At 50.8% G+C, this 15,273-nt stretch overlaps 1 protein-coding gene across 2 annotated transcripts in view; it reads left to right on the top strand.

The window, feature by feature from the left end:
* The window catches only part of HUNK (hormonally up-regulated Neu-associated kinase), a gene marked incomplete at its 5' end in the record, with an annotated part of 117,403 nt that extends 103,592 nt beyond the window's left edge, over positions 1–13,811 (top strand). Inside the window, 3 exons of one of the 2 annotated variants that reach the window (XM_081235617.1) lie at positions 1,967–2,014; positions 6,696–6,876; positions 10,476–13,811. In XM_081235617.1, coding sequence (XP_081091743.1) covers positions 1,967–2,014; positions 6,696–6,876; positions 10,476–11,134 — 888 coding nt within the window. In that variant the 3' untranslated portion in view covers positions 11,135–13,811. The remainder of the gene's footprint in view (positions 1–1,966; positions 2,015–6,695; positions 6,877–10,475) is intronic. The other variant, XM_081235618.1, reaches the window with a different exon arrangement.
* Between the last annotated feature and the right edge of the window lie 1,462 nt (positions 13,812–15,273).

Genomic DNA, 15,273 nt, shown 5'->3' with positions numbered 1-15,273 from the left:
AACTCCTCTCTGTTGGAACCTAGAAAGTGGAATGGGGCCAGTTAGAAAAAGTGGTGAGAAAGTCTGAAAGAAGCCAGATTTTCCAGGTAAAGCCCACTCAGAGCCTCCGTGGGGTTCTTCCCAGTTACCATCAGCTGGTCCAGGAGGAGAAGCGGCCAAGGGGCAGGGGTGGGAGGTGTTGTGAGCAGGAACCGTGGAATGAAGTTCAAGGTTGTACACAAGCCGTGGGGAGCGGCTCCGGGGCCATGTCCGGGCCTTGAGGGCACGTGGTGGTCTCTTTCTTCTTCTCGATCCTGCTTCTTTTTCTCCAAGGAGACGGAGGAGCTGAATTAAGTGGAAAGACCTTCCCTCTTGGGACTACAGTGCCGTCGTTTTATGACTTCACCACTTTCTCCCCCTCTTCTTCCTGTAACAGGCAGAGATTATGTCTGGAAAAGTGGGACACTTGTCTCACCTTAGGCGTGTGCCCCAGAGATTCCTTTTCCTAAGACAGAGGCCCTGGGGGACCATGGGGGTTGTAGCAGAGCAGTCATCATTTCTAAACTGGCTTATTAAAGCTGTAGAGAGCCAGGGGCCAAGTTTGTTTAGTCTTGAAGAATAATGCTAATTTGTAGCAAAATGGAAGTTAGAATTGGAGGGCTTCTCTGTAGTGTCAAAGTAACATTGCAGTTTTGGAAGAAAAGTTGTGCAGCGGTGCAGAGGGACTGTATTAGTTTGCTAGGGCTGCCATAACCAAGTCCCACACACTGAGTGGCTTAAACAACAGAAGTGTATTGTCTCCCAGTTCTGGAGGCCAGAAGTCCAAGGTCGAGGTGTCTGCAGGACTGGTTCCCTCTGAGGGCTGTGAGGGAGAATCTTTCATGCCTCCTAGCTTCTGGTGGCTGCTGGCAATCTTTGGCATTCTTTGGCTTGTAAAAGCATCACCCCGATCTCTGCCTTCATCTTCACATGGCGTTCTGTGTGTGTGTGTGTGTGTGTGTGACCAATTTCCCCCTATTAGAATACCAGTCACATTGCACTAGAACGCACCCTGATGACCTCATCTTAACTTGCTTACCTCTGTCAAAGTAACACCAACACTCTTCTTTTTTTCTTTTTTGTGGTGCGCGGGCCTCTCACTGTGTGGCCTCTCCCGTTGCGGAGCACAGGCTCCGGACGCGCAGGCTCAGCAGCCATGGCTCACGGGCCCAGCCGCTCCGCGGCATGTGGGATCTTCCCAGACCGGGGCATGAACCCGTGTCCCCTGCATCGGCAGGCGGACCCTTAACCACTGCGCCACCAGGGAAGCCCCAACACTCCTTCTCAAAGGCAAAGGAGAGCAAACTTTCACACTCCCCCCTCGCCCAAGCTTCAAAGAGGATGTGATGATGGGCCTGTCCTGACCCTGTCTTCAAGTAAGGCCACATTCTGAGGTCTGGGGGTTAGGACTCCAACATATGAATTTGGGGGGAATAAAGTTAAACCCATAATGGGGACTGTTAAGTTTAAAGGTAAAATATTACAATGATTTTTCTTTGTGTCATTTAAAAATGTGTACAAATTTTTTAAATCAAGTATGGAATCAGGTCAAGCTGAATTGTTAGAAATCAGAACAGTGGTTACCTTTGGGGACAGGGAGAGGATGCTGGGAATGAGGGACTTCCAGGTGCCAGCTGGGTTCTGTGTCTTGATCAGGGTGCCATTTCGATGTGTTTTTGCTGTTTGAGGAAACGTATGGAACTCCTTACTCATCATCAGAGCACCCTGTGTTATGTGTCCTAGATTTTAATAAAAATCTTACCTAGAAAATCTAGCCAGGGCAGGCATTAGGACATCTGCTTTCTGCTTCCACGACGGTTTGGTTTCTTGTCTACGAACTCTGAAATGGAGAATCCTCAACCGGAGCTGCAAGTGGGAGGGAGTACAGTTTAGGAAATAAACAGCAAGTGCAGCTTCTTGAATTGTTGAAAAATGCTGCTTTTTACAGGCCTCCCTGGGCACCTGGACAAGAGACCTCGAATTTCACGCTGTGCAGGTAAGAACTTGGGGGGTTATGTTGGATTAGTCAGGTCTCCAGAGAAACGGAACCAATAGTGTGTGTGTCTCTGTGTGTGTGTGTGTGTGTGTGTGTGTGTGTGTGTGTGTGTGTGATGCTTGGACACCCAGGGAAGGGCTGATGTTTCAGCTTCATCCCCATGTCTTCTGGAGGCAGAATCCCTTCTTCCTCAGGACACCTCAGTCTTTTTCTCTTAAGGCCTTTAACTGATTGCATGAGGCCCACCCAGACTGTAGAGGCTAATCTGCTTTACTCAGAGCCTACCAATTTAAATGTCAGTCACATGTACCATATACCTTCACCGCAGCGTCTAGACTGGTGTTTGACTAGACACGGGGTACCCTGGCCTAGCCAACGTGACACATGAAAGTAACCATCACATATGACCCTGAAGGTTGGCAGATCTCTGCCCAGGGCTCTGGACCCTGCACTCCTCCATCCTGTCCTGAATTGCACCACGCAGAATCCTGCTGTAAGTGGATTTGTCAGAACCCCTCAGATCAGATCAGTGCTGTCTATGCGTAGTTGACCAGTTTTTTATTGTCTTGCTAAAACTACACGCTTGGCTATGCGTTCGTGTTTCTACCTGTAAAGAAGTGGGGTTTGGCGCAGTGGTTGAGAATCTGCCTGCCAATGCAGGGGACACGGGTTCGAGCCCTGGTCTGGGAAGATCCCACATGCCGCGGAGCAACTGGGCCCTCACTCACCGGTTTCTCCCTCTCCTCCATCAAACAATCCATGACATCCAAAGAGTCTTGGGTAGATAATCCTTTAAGGGGTCACATTTTCAAAGTGTCCAGCTTTGTAAATGTCCACACACATGTGTGGTGGTTGGAACATGGTTGAAAGAAAGCAAGAAGCTGTTTTGTGTGGGGCTTGCTTGTGGCCTCCTCTTGGATTTGCCTTGGGGGTGCGGACTGAGCCTAAGGGGGCAGAGAAGACCCCTGAAGCTTCAGCTCCATCGCCCACCCTTAGGCGCACACGGGGGTGGGGCGCACAGCCCTCCCGTGAGAATCAGAGGGAAACCAAAGAGGCCTGAAGGCAGCCAGCGATGCTGGGTGGGGTGCGCGGGAATGGGTGCAGGCATGTCAAAGGGGGAACGTAATTAGTCCTTCTGAAGACCTGTTTCTGTTACATAAGGCAATTTAGCATCCTGCTCCCTGGGAAATCTCTTTTGGAGAAAATAGGCCATGCAAATGAAAAGGTAGAATTGGATGATCAGTTGCACTTGTTATCTGTGTTTGGAAGGCATGAGGATGGCTGCTTGTAAACAAACTCGTTTCCTGGGGGCTGGTGACCCTTCCACCGGGACTGACTGACCCGGATTGTCCCGCACAGGGAGCGGTCCGGTGATGAACTCTTGGTATCTCCCAAGAAACCAGTCACTGTGAAGTCACCCAGTCTTTCTGGCTGGAGAAAGGTGCTCTGGGGGTCATGGAGGAAGCACCAGGGTTCAGGACCCTGGGATTAAGTTCAACAGCGAGGCCTGAGCAGGGTTCCCCACAGTCCTTAGTCCTAAGTCCATGTCCCCTTTCTTCTGCCTCCATCGCAGGCTTTCTGCTCATTGCCAAACACCCCTTAGTTGGTTGTTGGAGAGATTTCTAGAGCCAACCTTGGTCTCTTCCTACAGAAAACTCTCACACCTTGTACACCTCTTGGTTCATGAACTCTATCTGGGTGGTGATACTGGCCCCCCGAAAGTTTGCATCTTGATCCTTTAGCTTTGAGAACCCACGGACAGTTAGAAAAGGGCTGAGCTGGACCCAGGAAGCCATCAGCAGGAAGCCCTCTGAGTGTAGGGAACGCAGGGCAGCCCAAAGGAAGGTGTGCTCATCATTCTTAAAAAAGTCCTTGGGCTTCTCTGGTGGCGCAGTGGTTGAGAGTCCGCCTGCCAATGCAGGGGACACGGGTTCGTGCCCCGGTCCGGGAAGATCCCACATGCCGCCGAGAGGCTGGGCCCGTTAGCCATGGCCGCTGAGCCTGCGCATCCGGAGCCTGTGCTCCACAACGGGAGAGGCCACAACAGTGACAGGTCCGCGTACTGCAAAAAAAAAAAAAATCCTTAAAAAGGGGCCGGGGGTGGGGGGTGGGACTCCAAATACTGTTGTTTTACAATGTAGCACGAAAGCGTGTTTGATTTCTTTTTTCCTGTTTAAGGTGTTATCAGGTAGAACTTACGAGTTTTCTCGTAAAAACAGAGATAGAACAGAGCAAAAGGATGGAATTCTGCCAGACTTTTTGGGACAGGTCCTTCGATGCTTGGGGGAGGCTGGGGAGCGTGAAAGCTCACTCTCCTTTGCCGTAGAGACGGGGGCCTGTTGCTGTTTGATAGAAACGGGGAGAGGGGGCAGTGGAGAATTGTGTTTGGCCTTGACCTGGAGTGGATGCCCCCTTCCCCCTCCGTAGTGTCCTGCCCACGGCCTCCTCTGTAGCATTCCAGATGCTGACCCGGAGCCCTGGGACTACAGTGTGGTCCCTGATCCTGCAGTCGCTGTGCCCAGCCTTTCTCTATGCCACTGGAAACGCCTGGCCCTGCCCCAGGCTTCCAGAGGGCAGTGTGGAGTCAAGGGTTAAGAACACTGACTTTCAGGGCGGGCTGTAGAAAACTTAGTTGCCGTCCGGCTCCTGGATGAATTTTTCTTTTTTTTAATTTTTACTGAAGTATAGTTGATTTACAATGTTGTGCCAGTCTCTGCTGTACAACACAGTGACTCGGTTATACACATGTAGACATTCTTTTTTTATATTCTTTTCCATTATGGTTTATCACAGGATATTGAATATATTTTTGTGTACTATACAATAGGACCTTGTTGTTTACCCATTCTAAATGTAATAGTTTGCATCTGCCAACCCCAAATCCCAGGCCATCCCTCTTCCTCCTCACCCCCAGCCTTGGCAACCACCAGTCTGATCTCTATGTCCGTGAGTCTGTTTCTGTTTCGTAGATAGGTTCATTTGTGCCATATTTTAGATTCCACGTATAAGTGATACCACATGGTATTTGTCTTTCTCTTTCTGACTCACTTCACTTAGTCTGATCATCTCTAGTTGCATCCATGTTGCTGCAAAGGGCATGATTTCATTCTTTTTTATGGCTGAGTAGTATTCCGTTGCATATATGTACCACATCTTCTTTATCCATTCCTCTGTCAGATATTTAGGTTCTTTCCATGTCTCGGCTATGGTGAATAGTGCTGCTAGGAACATAGGGGTGCATGTCTCTTTTTGAATTATAGTTTTGTCCAAGTATATTCTGGGTGAATTCTTTAACCACCGCAGGCTCCTCTGAAAGAGGGGATAACAGTATTGGCCTCAGCATGGGTCATGCTCTTAGAGTAATGTCTTGCATTCCAGGCATCTTCAGTAAAGGTGGCAGTGGCTGTCCAGAAGCTGGGGAGGGTGTTTGCAGAAGTTTCACCTCTGCTTTCATCCCACTTCGCCCCTTCCCAGGTGACAAGCCACCTCAGCCAAGGCGTAAGCCCCAGGGAGCTATTGTCCTCATGGTGACACTCAAGACGGGGCTGGGCGTCCCCATTTTCCATCTCTTCCCAGTCGTCCTTTCCCAGTCAAAACCTGGACATAATGAACCCCAGTTCGTAAAGGCTCTGAAAATCCTCATTAAAAAGGGCCACCTGAGTGCAAGGGGATGTTTCCTTGAGAAGCTTTTCAGCAACGTCAATGAAAAATAGATGAGCTCTGTTGAATTGCAAATGCTCTGAAGGTTTTAAGGCAAAACATGTGAAAATCGGTCTCTTTTTCCCCCCTCCCTTGTGGTGAGGTCCGGTTTCAGTTGCCTCTGTTTAACAGTAAACATCAAACATAGTCTTTAGGGCCAGAAAAAAAGCTTCCTCTTAGCAGCATCACCCTTCCCAGAAGCTTGAACCCAATTAATTTTAATTCAGTTCCGTTTCCACTGGCTTTTTTGTTTTTGCTTTTTAATATTTCAATAACTATTTATTAAGCTTTCTCTCTCTGCCTGGCTTCATGCCCGAGGCTGTGGGGTGGAAGATATATAAAACAGTCAACTTCACTCCTAGCAGAGGGATTCTAATTGAGTTAAATAAAGGCAAGGCTGACAGCACAAGTGGCTGAATCGGGCCAGTTTAAGGACACAAGGAAGAGCCCACGTGCCCGGAGCCGGTAAAGGGGTCAGAAGCTCACCTAGACTGGCTCAGGGCTCCGTGGGCGGGTCGTCCACCTCCTCGGCTTGACTGAACACACAGGCGCTGGGGAAGCAGTTACGTTTCCTCTGCAGAATTGCCTTTGCAAAACCACTGCTGTGGACAGAATCGTAGGGCTCTGCTATAAATAAGACACCAGGTTTCCGGGAGTCCTCATCTGCTTTGCCTCAGTTTGTTCAGCTTGTTCTAGAATAATGGACTACCCAGGGATGACCTTGCCCTTGTTGGAACACGTCAAAACAGCATAAGGCAGGGAGCTGGGGACCACCGAAGCCTGCTGTGGCCCAGGCGGAGGGAGGGAGGTTCCCTGGAGCATCCGCTGGGCCTCAGCGCCTCCATGGTTCAACACGTAGCTGAGAGCCTAGAGTTTTGGAAAACTGGCGTTTCTTAACTTTACTTCGGTAACTCTTCAGGGAGGGACTCCGTTGTGTATTCTTGTGTGCATCTGAGTACCTATGTTTGCTTCTGATTGGAAGGATAAAAAGCCCAAAGAACAAGAAAAAAAAGGGGATTTTCTTCATCGGCCGTTTTCCAAGAAGTTGGATAAGAACCTGCCGTCGCACAAACAGCCCTCAGCCTCGCTCATCACGCAGATTCAGAGCACCAGGGCCCTGCTGAAGGACCGGAAGGCCGCCAAGCCTGGCTTCCCCGACAAAGGTGGGTCAGCTCGGGGGGGCTCTCCAGGCCATTTGTGTTCAGCTGCGTGGCCGCTGTGTACCCCATGCTGGTGGCTGTGTAGGCCCCTGGGACAGACATGACTCTCGTGCCCATGGGAAAGCAGGATTAATGCATGCAAGACAACCTGAGAACAAGCAAGTCCAGACTGCCTGGTGTTGTCCACCGGTGTGGGCAGGATTTGAGAAAGCAGAGATGGGGTGCACGGGATTGTGGGAGCAGAGATCAGGGTGTCAGGTATTACAGGAGTAGAGATTTTGGTGCAGAAAAAGAGATCAGGATGAAGGAGCAGAGATTGGAGGAATGGGTTTGCAGGAGCAGATGTCAGGGTGCGTGGCATTGTGGGAACAGATCTGGGGTGCATGGTATCATGGAACCAGGAATGGGTGTTCAGTACTGGGGGGGCAGAGATCGTGGTGCGGGAGCAGCGATGGGGGCGTGCTCTTGTGGGAGCCTTCACCAGGAAAGTGCACCCTGAGAGACAGTGATGTGGGCTTCGGGGTGGAGGTAGGGGGCTCTCCAGGTCATTTGTGTTCAGCTGCGTGTCCGCTGTGTACCCCATGCTGGTGGCTGTGTAGGCCCCTGGGACAGACACGACTCTTGTGCCCAGGGGAAAGCAGGATTAACGCATGCAAGGCAACCTGAGAGTAAGCAAGTCCAGACTGCCTGGTGTTGTCCACCGGTGTGGTCAGGATTTGAGAAAGCAGAGATGGGGTGCATGGGATGGTGGGAGCAGAGATCAGGGTGTCAGGTATTACAAGAGTAGAGATTTTGGTGCAGAAAAAGAGATCAGGATGAAGGAGCAGAGATTGGAGGAATGGTTTTGCAGGAGCAGATGTCAGGGTGCGTGGCATTGCGGGAACAGATCTGGGGTGCACGGTATCATGGAACCAGGAATGGGTGTTCAGTACTGGGGGGGCAGAGATCGTGGTGCGGGAGCAGCAATGGGGGCGTGCTTCTGTGGGAGCCTTCACCAGGAAAGTGCACCCTGAGAGGCAGTGATGTGGGCTTTGGGGTGGAGGTAGGGGGCTCAAACCCAGCTCTATAGCTGGTTGTGGCCCAAGTTCCTTCCCCTCTGAGGATCTTAATTGGTTCCCTCACTTGTGAGGAAATCTACCCGTCAGAGCTATTGGGTGGATCGAATGAGATACGTGTGTGGGCTACGCTGCCTCATTCATCATCCAGCACGTGAGATAACTGATCCATACGGGTCTCCTTCCTCGGGGGCAAGCATCCAGCGATGCAGAAGGGAGGCTGAACTCACTCTGAGAGCCGGGAGGCGGGCACAGGGAGCCGGGGAGCATCCTGAAGCCAACCGCAGGGTAGAGGAGAGGCTCTCCTTACAGAGGGCGGATGGGAGAGATTGTGGAGTCCAGCCTTTGATCTTTGTTTTAAATATGAAGAGACTGAGGTTCCAGGAGGGCCCTGGCTGTCTGAGATCAACCAGTGGTCCCCTGGGGAAGCAGGAAAGTATCAGAGAGATTCAAACAGCACCAAGCAGCACGGTCCATTGGACTCTGAGACCGGTTCTCACCCAGAGAAGAACAATTCCATGTAGTTCAGTTTCATTCTGCAGGTTTCAGGAAGGCGGTGACCCCACTAGAGGGACTGTGCTTGTCCCTCCTTGGGGGATCCTTCTTTCTGGCTTGGGAACAGGCAGCAAATCCGGTTAGGACCCTTGGCAGTGGCGTCCTATGGATTCCCCAAGGAAAGTCTAGGTCAGGGCTGCATATTTGGGGGTAACTTTGCAGCCCCAGAGGTGGAGTGCATTCCTTGACACTTTTCTGGACCAACTGTCCTCTGTTTCTTTGCATTTTTCCTTCCTCCTGGGATTGGAGAGCCTGTTGCTGAGAAGCACCCCTGAGCCTCTATAATTGCTAGCACTGACCACTCACTGTGTGGTAGGCACTGTTTCAACTCTTACCTCAACCCAGTGAAATCATTCTCACCCCCTTTTCTAGAGATGAGGAAATAGCCCAGAGAGTTGTCCAAAGTCAGAGAGCTGGTGAGTGACGGTATCCAGATTTCCAACCAGGCAGCCTGGCTCTAGAGCTTTCTCTCCTGACCAGCATAGCTTACTTCCTCCCGGGCAGGATGGGATGAAGACGAGCTGGCAGTCATGCTCAAGGGTCGGGGCTGGTGACTGTGCCCTTCTTGTGGGGACAATGCAGTGTCTGGCTCTATGCCCCGGGGCTGACTCTGAGCTGGGGATCAGTAGGGCAAGGGTGAGGGGCGTCCTCCCAGGATCTGCACCTCTGGGGAAGTGAAGGAAGCAGGACGGCACAGAGGGAGAAGCCGGGCTACAAGTTGGGAGCATGCAGCCATCTCAGGGAGGGACAGGGACCTCACATGCCAGCTGGAACACTGTGGAGACATTAGGCATCGATGAAACTTTCCTTCTCTCTGCCGGTGAATCTCAGGCATCTGTGCTGGCCTGAGGAGGAGGTTTATTTCAGGATCTGTGTATTTATTTATGTAAGGTGAAGAGGATTCCCAGTGCCCTGGGCTGCCCCCGAAATCACTGCCGGGGGCAGCAGCTTGCTCCTGCCTCTGGGCCCCGACGGGGCCTATAAAATATGATGGTAGGAAAAGGCAGCTAAGACAGGGCCTGTTCCACAGGAACTTGGCTTTACTTCCCTCACCTCCAAACTCGTGAAGGTTTTCCCTTTCTTTTCTGGCAGAGTCTGCAAAGCTGGATTCTAGTCTGTGCCAACTTGAAATGGAAACCGTGCGGGTCAGCTGGTTGCCTTAAATATACAGAGGAAGAGCGTTTCACCCCTAGTCAGAATTAGGTGAGGCTCCGGTGAGACCAAAAAACATGAGGGGGCCTTAAAAAGGAAGGGAATTCTGACCCGCGCTCCGCGGACACGGAGGAAGCTTGAGGACATTGTGCTCAGTGAAACAAGCCATTCACAAAAGGACAAATATTGTGGATTCCACTTATACAAGGGACCTAGAGTAGTCAGATTCATAGACCGGTTGCCCCTGGCAACCACTGTTAGATTTGCAAGGTGAAGGGTTCTATTTCACAGCAGTGTGAATGTACTGAACACTACTGAACTGTACACTTAAAAGTGGTTCAGTAATAAATAAACACTTTAAAATTCATGTTATGTAATTTTTACCATCATTTTTTTTTTTAAAGTCACGAGGGAAACACTCCTTCCAGCTTTGATTATCTGAGGACCAAATTTGCAAGTCCTCTGAGAGCTGGTATCCATGTGCTTCCCCAGTTTTGTGGTCGTTCTGTTGAGCCGTGGACCTTTTTATTCAAAGGCTCTTCGGCAGGGTCCAGAATTTTAAGCAACCGAAAGGAGAACAGATGTTAAGCTGGCGCCATGAGGCAAATCAGAATCCAGGAGGCCTCCCATCACCAGCCCTCTCTCCCCTCCATTCTAGGAAGACCGTCTGATTCCCCATGGGGAGAATGGGAGGTTGAGGCCATTCACTTCTTGGTTCCAACTGACCGCCCTGGATAATGCACGGTCTCAGTGAAGCTGGAGGTCAGAGCAGGCGGGAGTGGGCCATTGGCACTGTCTGTGTGGCCGTCTTCATGTTTCCTTTGCTTTCTTGGTGTGCAGATTCCTTCGGCTGCCGCAATATTTTTCGCAAAACCTCGGACTCCAATTGTGTGGCTTCCTCCTCCATGGAGTTCATCCCTGTGCCGCCCCCCAGGACACCCAGGATTGTCAAGAAACCAGAGCCCCCTCAGCAGGGGCCTGGGAGCGCTGGCATCCCTGCCAAGGAAGACCCCCCGATGCTGGATATGGTGCGCTCCTTTGAGTCTGTGGATCGCGACGACCAGACGGAACTGCTGTCCCCGTCCCATCACTATAGGATTCTGAACTCCCCTGGGGGCCTGGCTCGAGGGAATCCCGGTGAGCGGACGCTCTCTCCCGTCCTGCTGCCTGGAAGCCCGTCACCTCTCCAAACGCCTTTGCACCCCACTCTGGTCTCCTTTGCCCACGAAGATAAGAACAGCCCCCCCAAAGAGGAGGGCATGTGTCCCCCAGCCCCGGGGCCCGGCAACGGCACCACACAGCCCCTGGGGAGCCCGAACTGTGTGAAGAGCCGAGGCAGGTTCCCCATGATGGGCATCGGACAGATGCTGAGGAAGCGGCATCAGAGCCTGCAGCCCTCCGCAGACAGGCCCCTGGAGGCCAGCATGCCCCCACTGCAGCCCCTGGCCCCCGTGAGCCTCTCCTTCGATGTGGCTGACGGGGTCAAAGGCCAGTGTTAACCTGGGCCAGCAGTGGGGTTCTTGGCATTTCTAAGGAAAGCAATGGAGCAGCTCCATACATCTGTCAGGGCATGAAGACTCAAAGGCCTCTCACAGAGCATCCTTCACGGTCTCACCTCCTCCTGAGATGCGATGTCCCCACAGCTGAAACCCACAGACCCAGAGCCTGTAGAGCCCAGTCCCGAGTAGGGCCCCCTGGAGATGCTGGGATCCCCCAGGAGGGTTGCCTGTCTGTGCGACCAGCTCCAATCATGCACGGCCTCCTCCCACCCACTCACGAGCCCTCCACCCACCTCCCTCAACTGCGCTAGGGGTGAGAAGCCAGCCTCGGGCTCTGGGCCACTCAGATGACAGACCCTTCCGAGCTGTTTCTCCACTTCGTGCTCTGTGTGTGCCTCTCAACGGACTGTTCTCTTTTCAGCAGTCAGATGGCGGCGTCACAAACTGGTTCACCCAGGCACGGTTTCCCCTCTTTTCATAGAGGTGGATCCCTGCAGGGGTGACAAGAGTTGGCGACCTGGAGCACCCAGCCCCATGAACCCCTGGGGAGGACAGGCAGGAACCTCCGAAACCAGCACCATCCCCTCTGAGCAAAAAGGGGCATCTGGGCAAAGACTGATCTGAACAGTGGGGACGCCAATGAAAGGAAAGGGCCGATGGGGACACTCATTTGCCAAGCGGGGTCTTGACAGATTTCTTTTCTCTTTTGGTTGAAACTGGCTAATGGTTGAATTATCTTCTCCGAAGATGATTTTTCTTTATGTGATGTCATTAGACCGAAACAACATAATTTTTAAAAACCTGGATGGAGAGATGAGAATTGATTTCACCAAACTCCTGTTCTCACAGGAGGGTAAGCGTGGAGGGCATCAAAGCTCACCCAGGTGATGTTTTGAGTGGCTGGTGGCCTACGCTGGCCTGCAGGAGGGGCGAGATCATAGCCGGCCATGTGTTCCTCCCATCGGATCAACAGAGCCCTGATCCTGCTGGAAAGTGTAACACATAGTTACAGGTGGTTATTTGGAAAGAGAGAAGAGAATTAAGGTTGGATATGGATGTACTCAGAAGGCACCATTAGCTCTGTGCAATGCGGTTTTCAAGCTGCCAAGGAAACAGGCGTGATTTAGAATTCAGCCAGTTTGCCGTGGGCTGTGAAAGGCTCGTCTGGAGGGCATCACATTCAAAATACAGTACCGTATCTTCTTTGAGGACAGCAGCATTCCTCACGCAGGCTTTGAGTCCATGTTCTGTTTTCACACCTTTTGCCAAGGATGGAACCAAAGATGCATCTCTGGGTCTGTGTCTGTGCCGTCCCTCTGTACGTGTTTTGTGGACCCCAGCGTTGTCTGACCGTGTGTAGCATGGAGCCCACTGAGGGCTGTCTCCACTGGGGCCTGGGCCCTGGCACTTGGTGGGGACCACTTGGTGGTGAGCAGAACTGGCAAAAGAAGAAGAATCAGCACAGGTTGGATAGAGGTCAGTTCAGAGACAGGTTACACTGCAGCCTGGAGCCTTCAACTGTTGGCTGGTGCAGATGCGGCCAGAAACCACTAATGTGGCCACCCCAGGGCTAGTCCTCCCAGCCCACTGATCCTGAAAAAAGGCCACGGCCTTTGAGCATTTGCAAAGCCTGCCTTCCCTTCCACCGGCAGCCAGCCTGTGCCAGAGAGTAGTGGGGATGGTCCTTCATTTCTTCTCATTCAGCACTGGTGACCTTCTCTGCCCCAAACGTCTCTGACTGAGCAAGGAGAGAGCGGATACCTGGCTGTCCCCAGAAGCCACTGCCGTGCCCAGTCTTGGCTGACATTGACAAGACCTGGGGTTGCTGCTTCCCCCTTGATGGGATCACCCCAGCCCTAGGGCTAGGGAATAAGTCAGCCTCCCCGCTGTTGGTGGCACTCCTTTGGATGGCTCCAGACCGGGTTGCGGAACTTTCCGTTGAAAATAGAGCTTTTTAAGTCGAGAGAAGAAAAGCATCTGAAAAAGTCCCTCTCTCCATTTGACATGAAGTGTTTGGTGTTTGATCGCCGTAGAAGCCTTTTTGAAGATGGTTTCCAGCTGCAAGTGCCGGCTCTGCAGGCTTGCAGGCTACGTGCCTGTGAACCTGGTCTAGCTCTTTATGTCTCTCTCTTGTGTTTTACTTGCCTCGAGAACGTGAGCATTTCTGTGTCGCTGTTAGCTTGCTGGGACGTGTTCCCCGATCCTCGTATGCTTCCAGAACAGCTGCAGGCGCTCCTACAGCTGACCAAGTGCATCGCCACTGGCAACTTGAACTGTGAACTCAGGTTTATTCCAAACCCAGTGAGAGGTGAGGGGGCAGTGAGGAATGGGGGAAACTGTATTTTGTGTGTGTGTGAGCACCTGACAAATCTATGGAATCGAGTGAGAGAAGAAATGTTAATTCTTTATTATTTTATTATATTTATATGGAGACCTTGATTATCCCTTTGGTAAGTAAGAAGCGTGTTGTCTCTTTGACCCATGACTGTCTCTCAGTAGTAGTCCGCACCTGTGAGCTGAGTCAGCCTATAGTTAACTGCCGGAAGTGACAATTATCTTCCTGTGACATCCGGGAGGAAAAGTCGGTTTTCATTGTACCATCTGGTCATAAGTAAGGACTGTATTTATGTCACCATTATTAAATATATGTACTTTTATAACGACTGTGAAATACACTTTTCCCTCACTATGACTGCTTCATTTATTGGCTGATACATCTTAAAACTAAGAGCACGTTGCAAAATAGTGGTATCGTCTTCTACGTAAAGTTCTTGGCCCAGGAACTGACAGGATACAAGAGGGGATCGAGGTGTGGGTATCTGAGGGCATTTTTGGCTTCGTTTCACTTGCCACAGGGTGTCTGCCAACATCTATCTTCCTGACGTCCGGCAAATGGCAGTTCAAGATGAATTAGCATTTTTCTTTTTTGGGGGGGAGGGGAGGTCAGGATCTTCCTTGTAGACTCTGAAAATGGCACATGAAGAGTGCCATCTGTGAACAGTACCTCTAGCTTTTGCCCTTGTTTGAGGGTTGGGGGAAGAGGAGTGATGAGTAGAATGGAAGGGGGGTCCAGATGGGGTGTTTGGATTGGCCCAGTTCTGACTTCATTCATAACTGTTCACAAAACATTTTTCATATCTACAGACTTGCTTAAGCCCTGTGTCCCCCTTACAGTGTGGCTCCCCTGTACGGTGTAGCATGGTAGAAAGTGAGAGGCCCACAGTTTCCACTATGCAAAGCTTGCTCTGAAGTTTGATGGGGTGGGGATGGGGGAGGCAAGAAGGTGTGTCTAGTTTTGATGATGATGTTTTCTTTTAGGAATCAGAACAATTTAGAACAGAAGGGACCTGAGATCATGGGGCTCAACCCAAGCTTTTTTGAAGAAGAGAAAACTGGGGCCCCAAAGGGTTTAAGGACTCTCCAGGGTCCCTGAGTGGGTCTGGGGGGCAGGGCACCTTCCTCAAAGAACACAGAGGAATCAGAGAGCATGGCCACCGTGGGCAGAGGGGAAAGTCAACAGCAGATTGAGCTGTCCTTACAGCACGTATCTTTGGTGTTTCCACGTGGGCCAGGTCTTTGCTGTTTTAAGTCGTTCTCAAAATTGTGCAGCTTCTTGAGATCCTGAGCATCACCCGCTTTCCGTCTACCATCAACTCTTTTTTTTTAACTCTTTATTTTATATTGGAGTACAGTTGATTAATGATGTGTTTCAGGTGTACAGCAAAGTGGTTCAGTTATACATATATATGTATCTATTGTTTTTCAAATTCTTTTCCCATTTAGCGTTACATAATATTGAGCAGAGTTCCCTGTGCTGTACAGGAGGTCCTCGTTGGTTGTCTATTTTATTTTATTTTATTTATTTATTTATTTTTTATTTTTTAAGATGTTAGGGGTAGGAGTTTATTAATTAATTTATTTATTTTTGCTGTGTTGGGTCTTCGTTTCTGTGCGAGGGCTTTCTCTAGTTGTGGCAAGCAGGGGCCACTCTTCAGGTTGTCTATTTTAAATACAGCCGTGTGTACATGTCAATCCCAAACTCCATGACTATCCCTCTCTCCTCCCTTTCCCCCCAGTAACCATAAGTCCATTCTCTAAATCTATGAGTCTGTTTCTGTTTTGTAAATAAGTTCATTTGT

This window comes from Mesoplodon bidens (genome assembly GCF_964165515.1).
Source record: "Mesoplodon bidens genome assembly, chromosome: 5".
Taxonomy (NCBI): Eukaryota; Metazoa; Chordata; class Mammalia; order Artiodactyla; family Ziphiidae; genus Mesoplodon; species Mesoplodon bidens.
The sequence above is the reverse complement of the archived record's forward strand: the minus strand, read 5'-3'. Positions and strand labels throughout refer to the sequence as shown.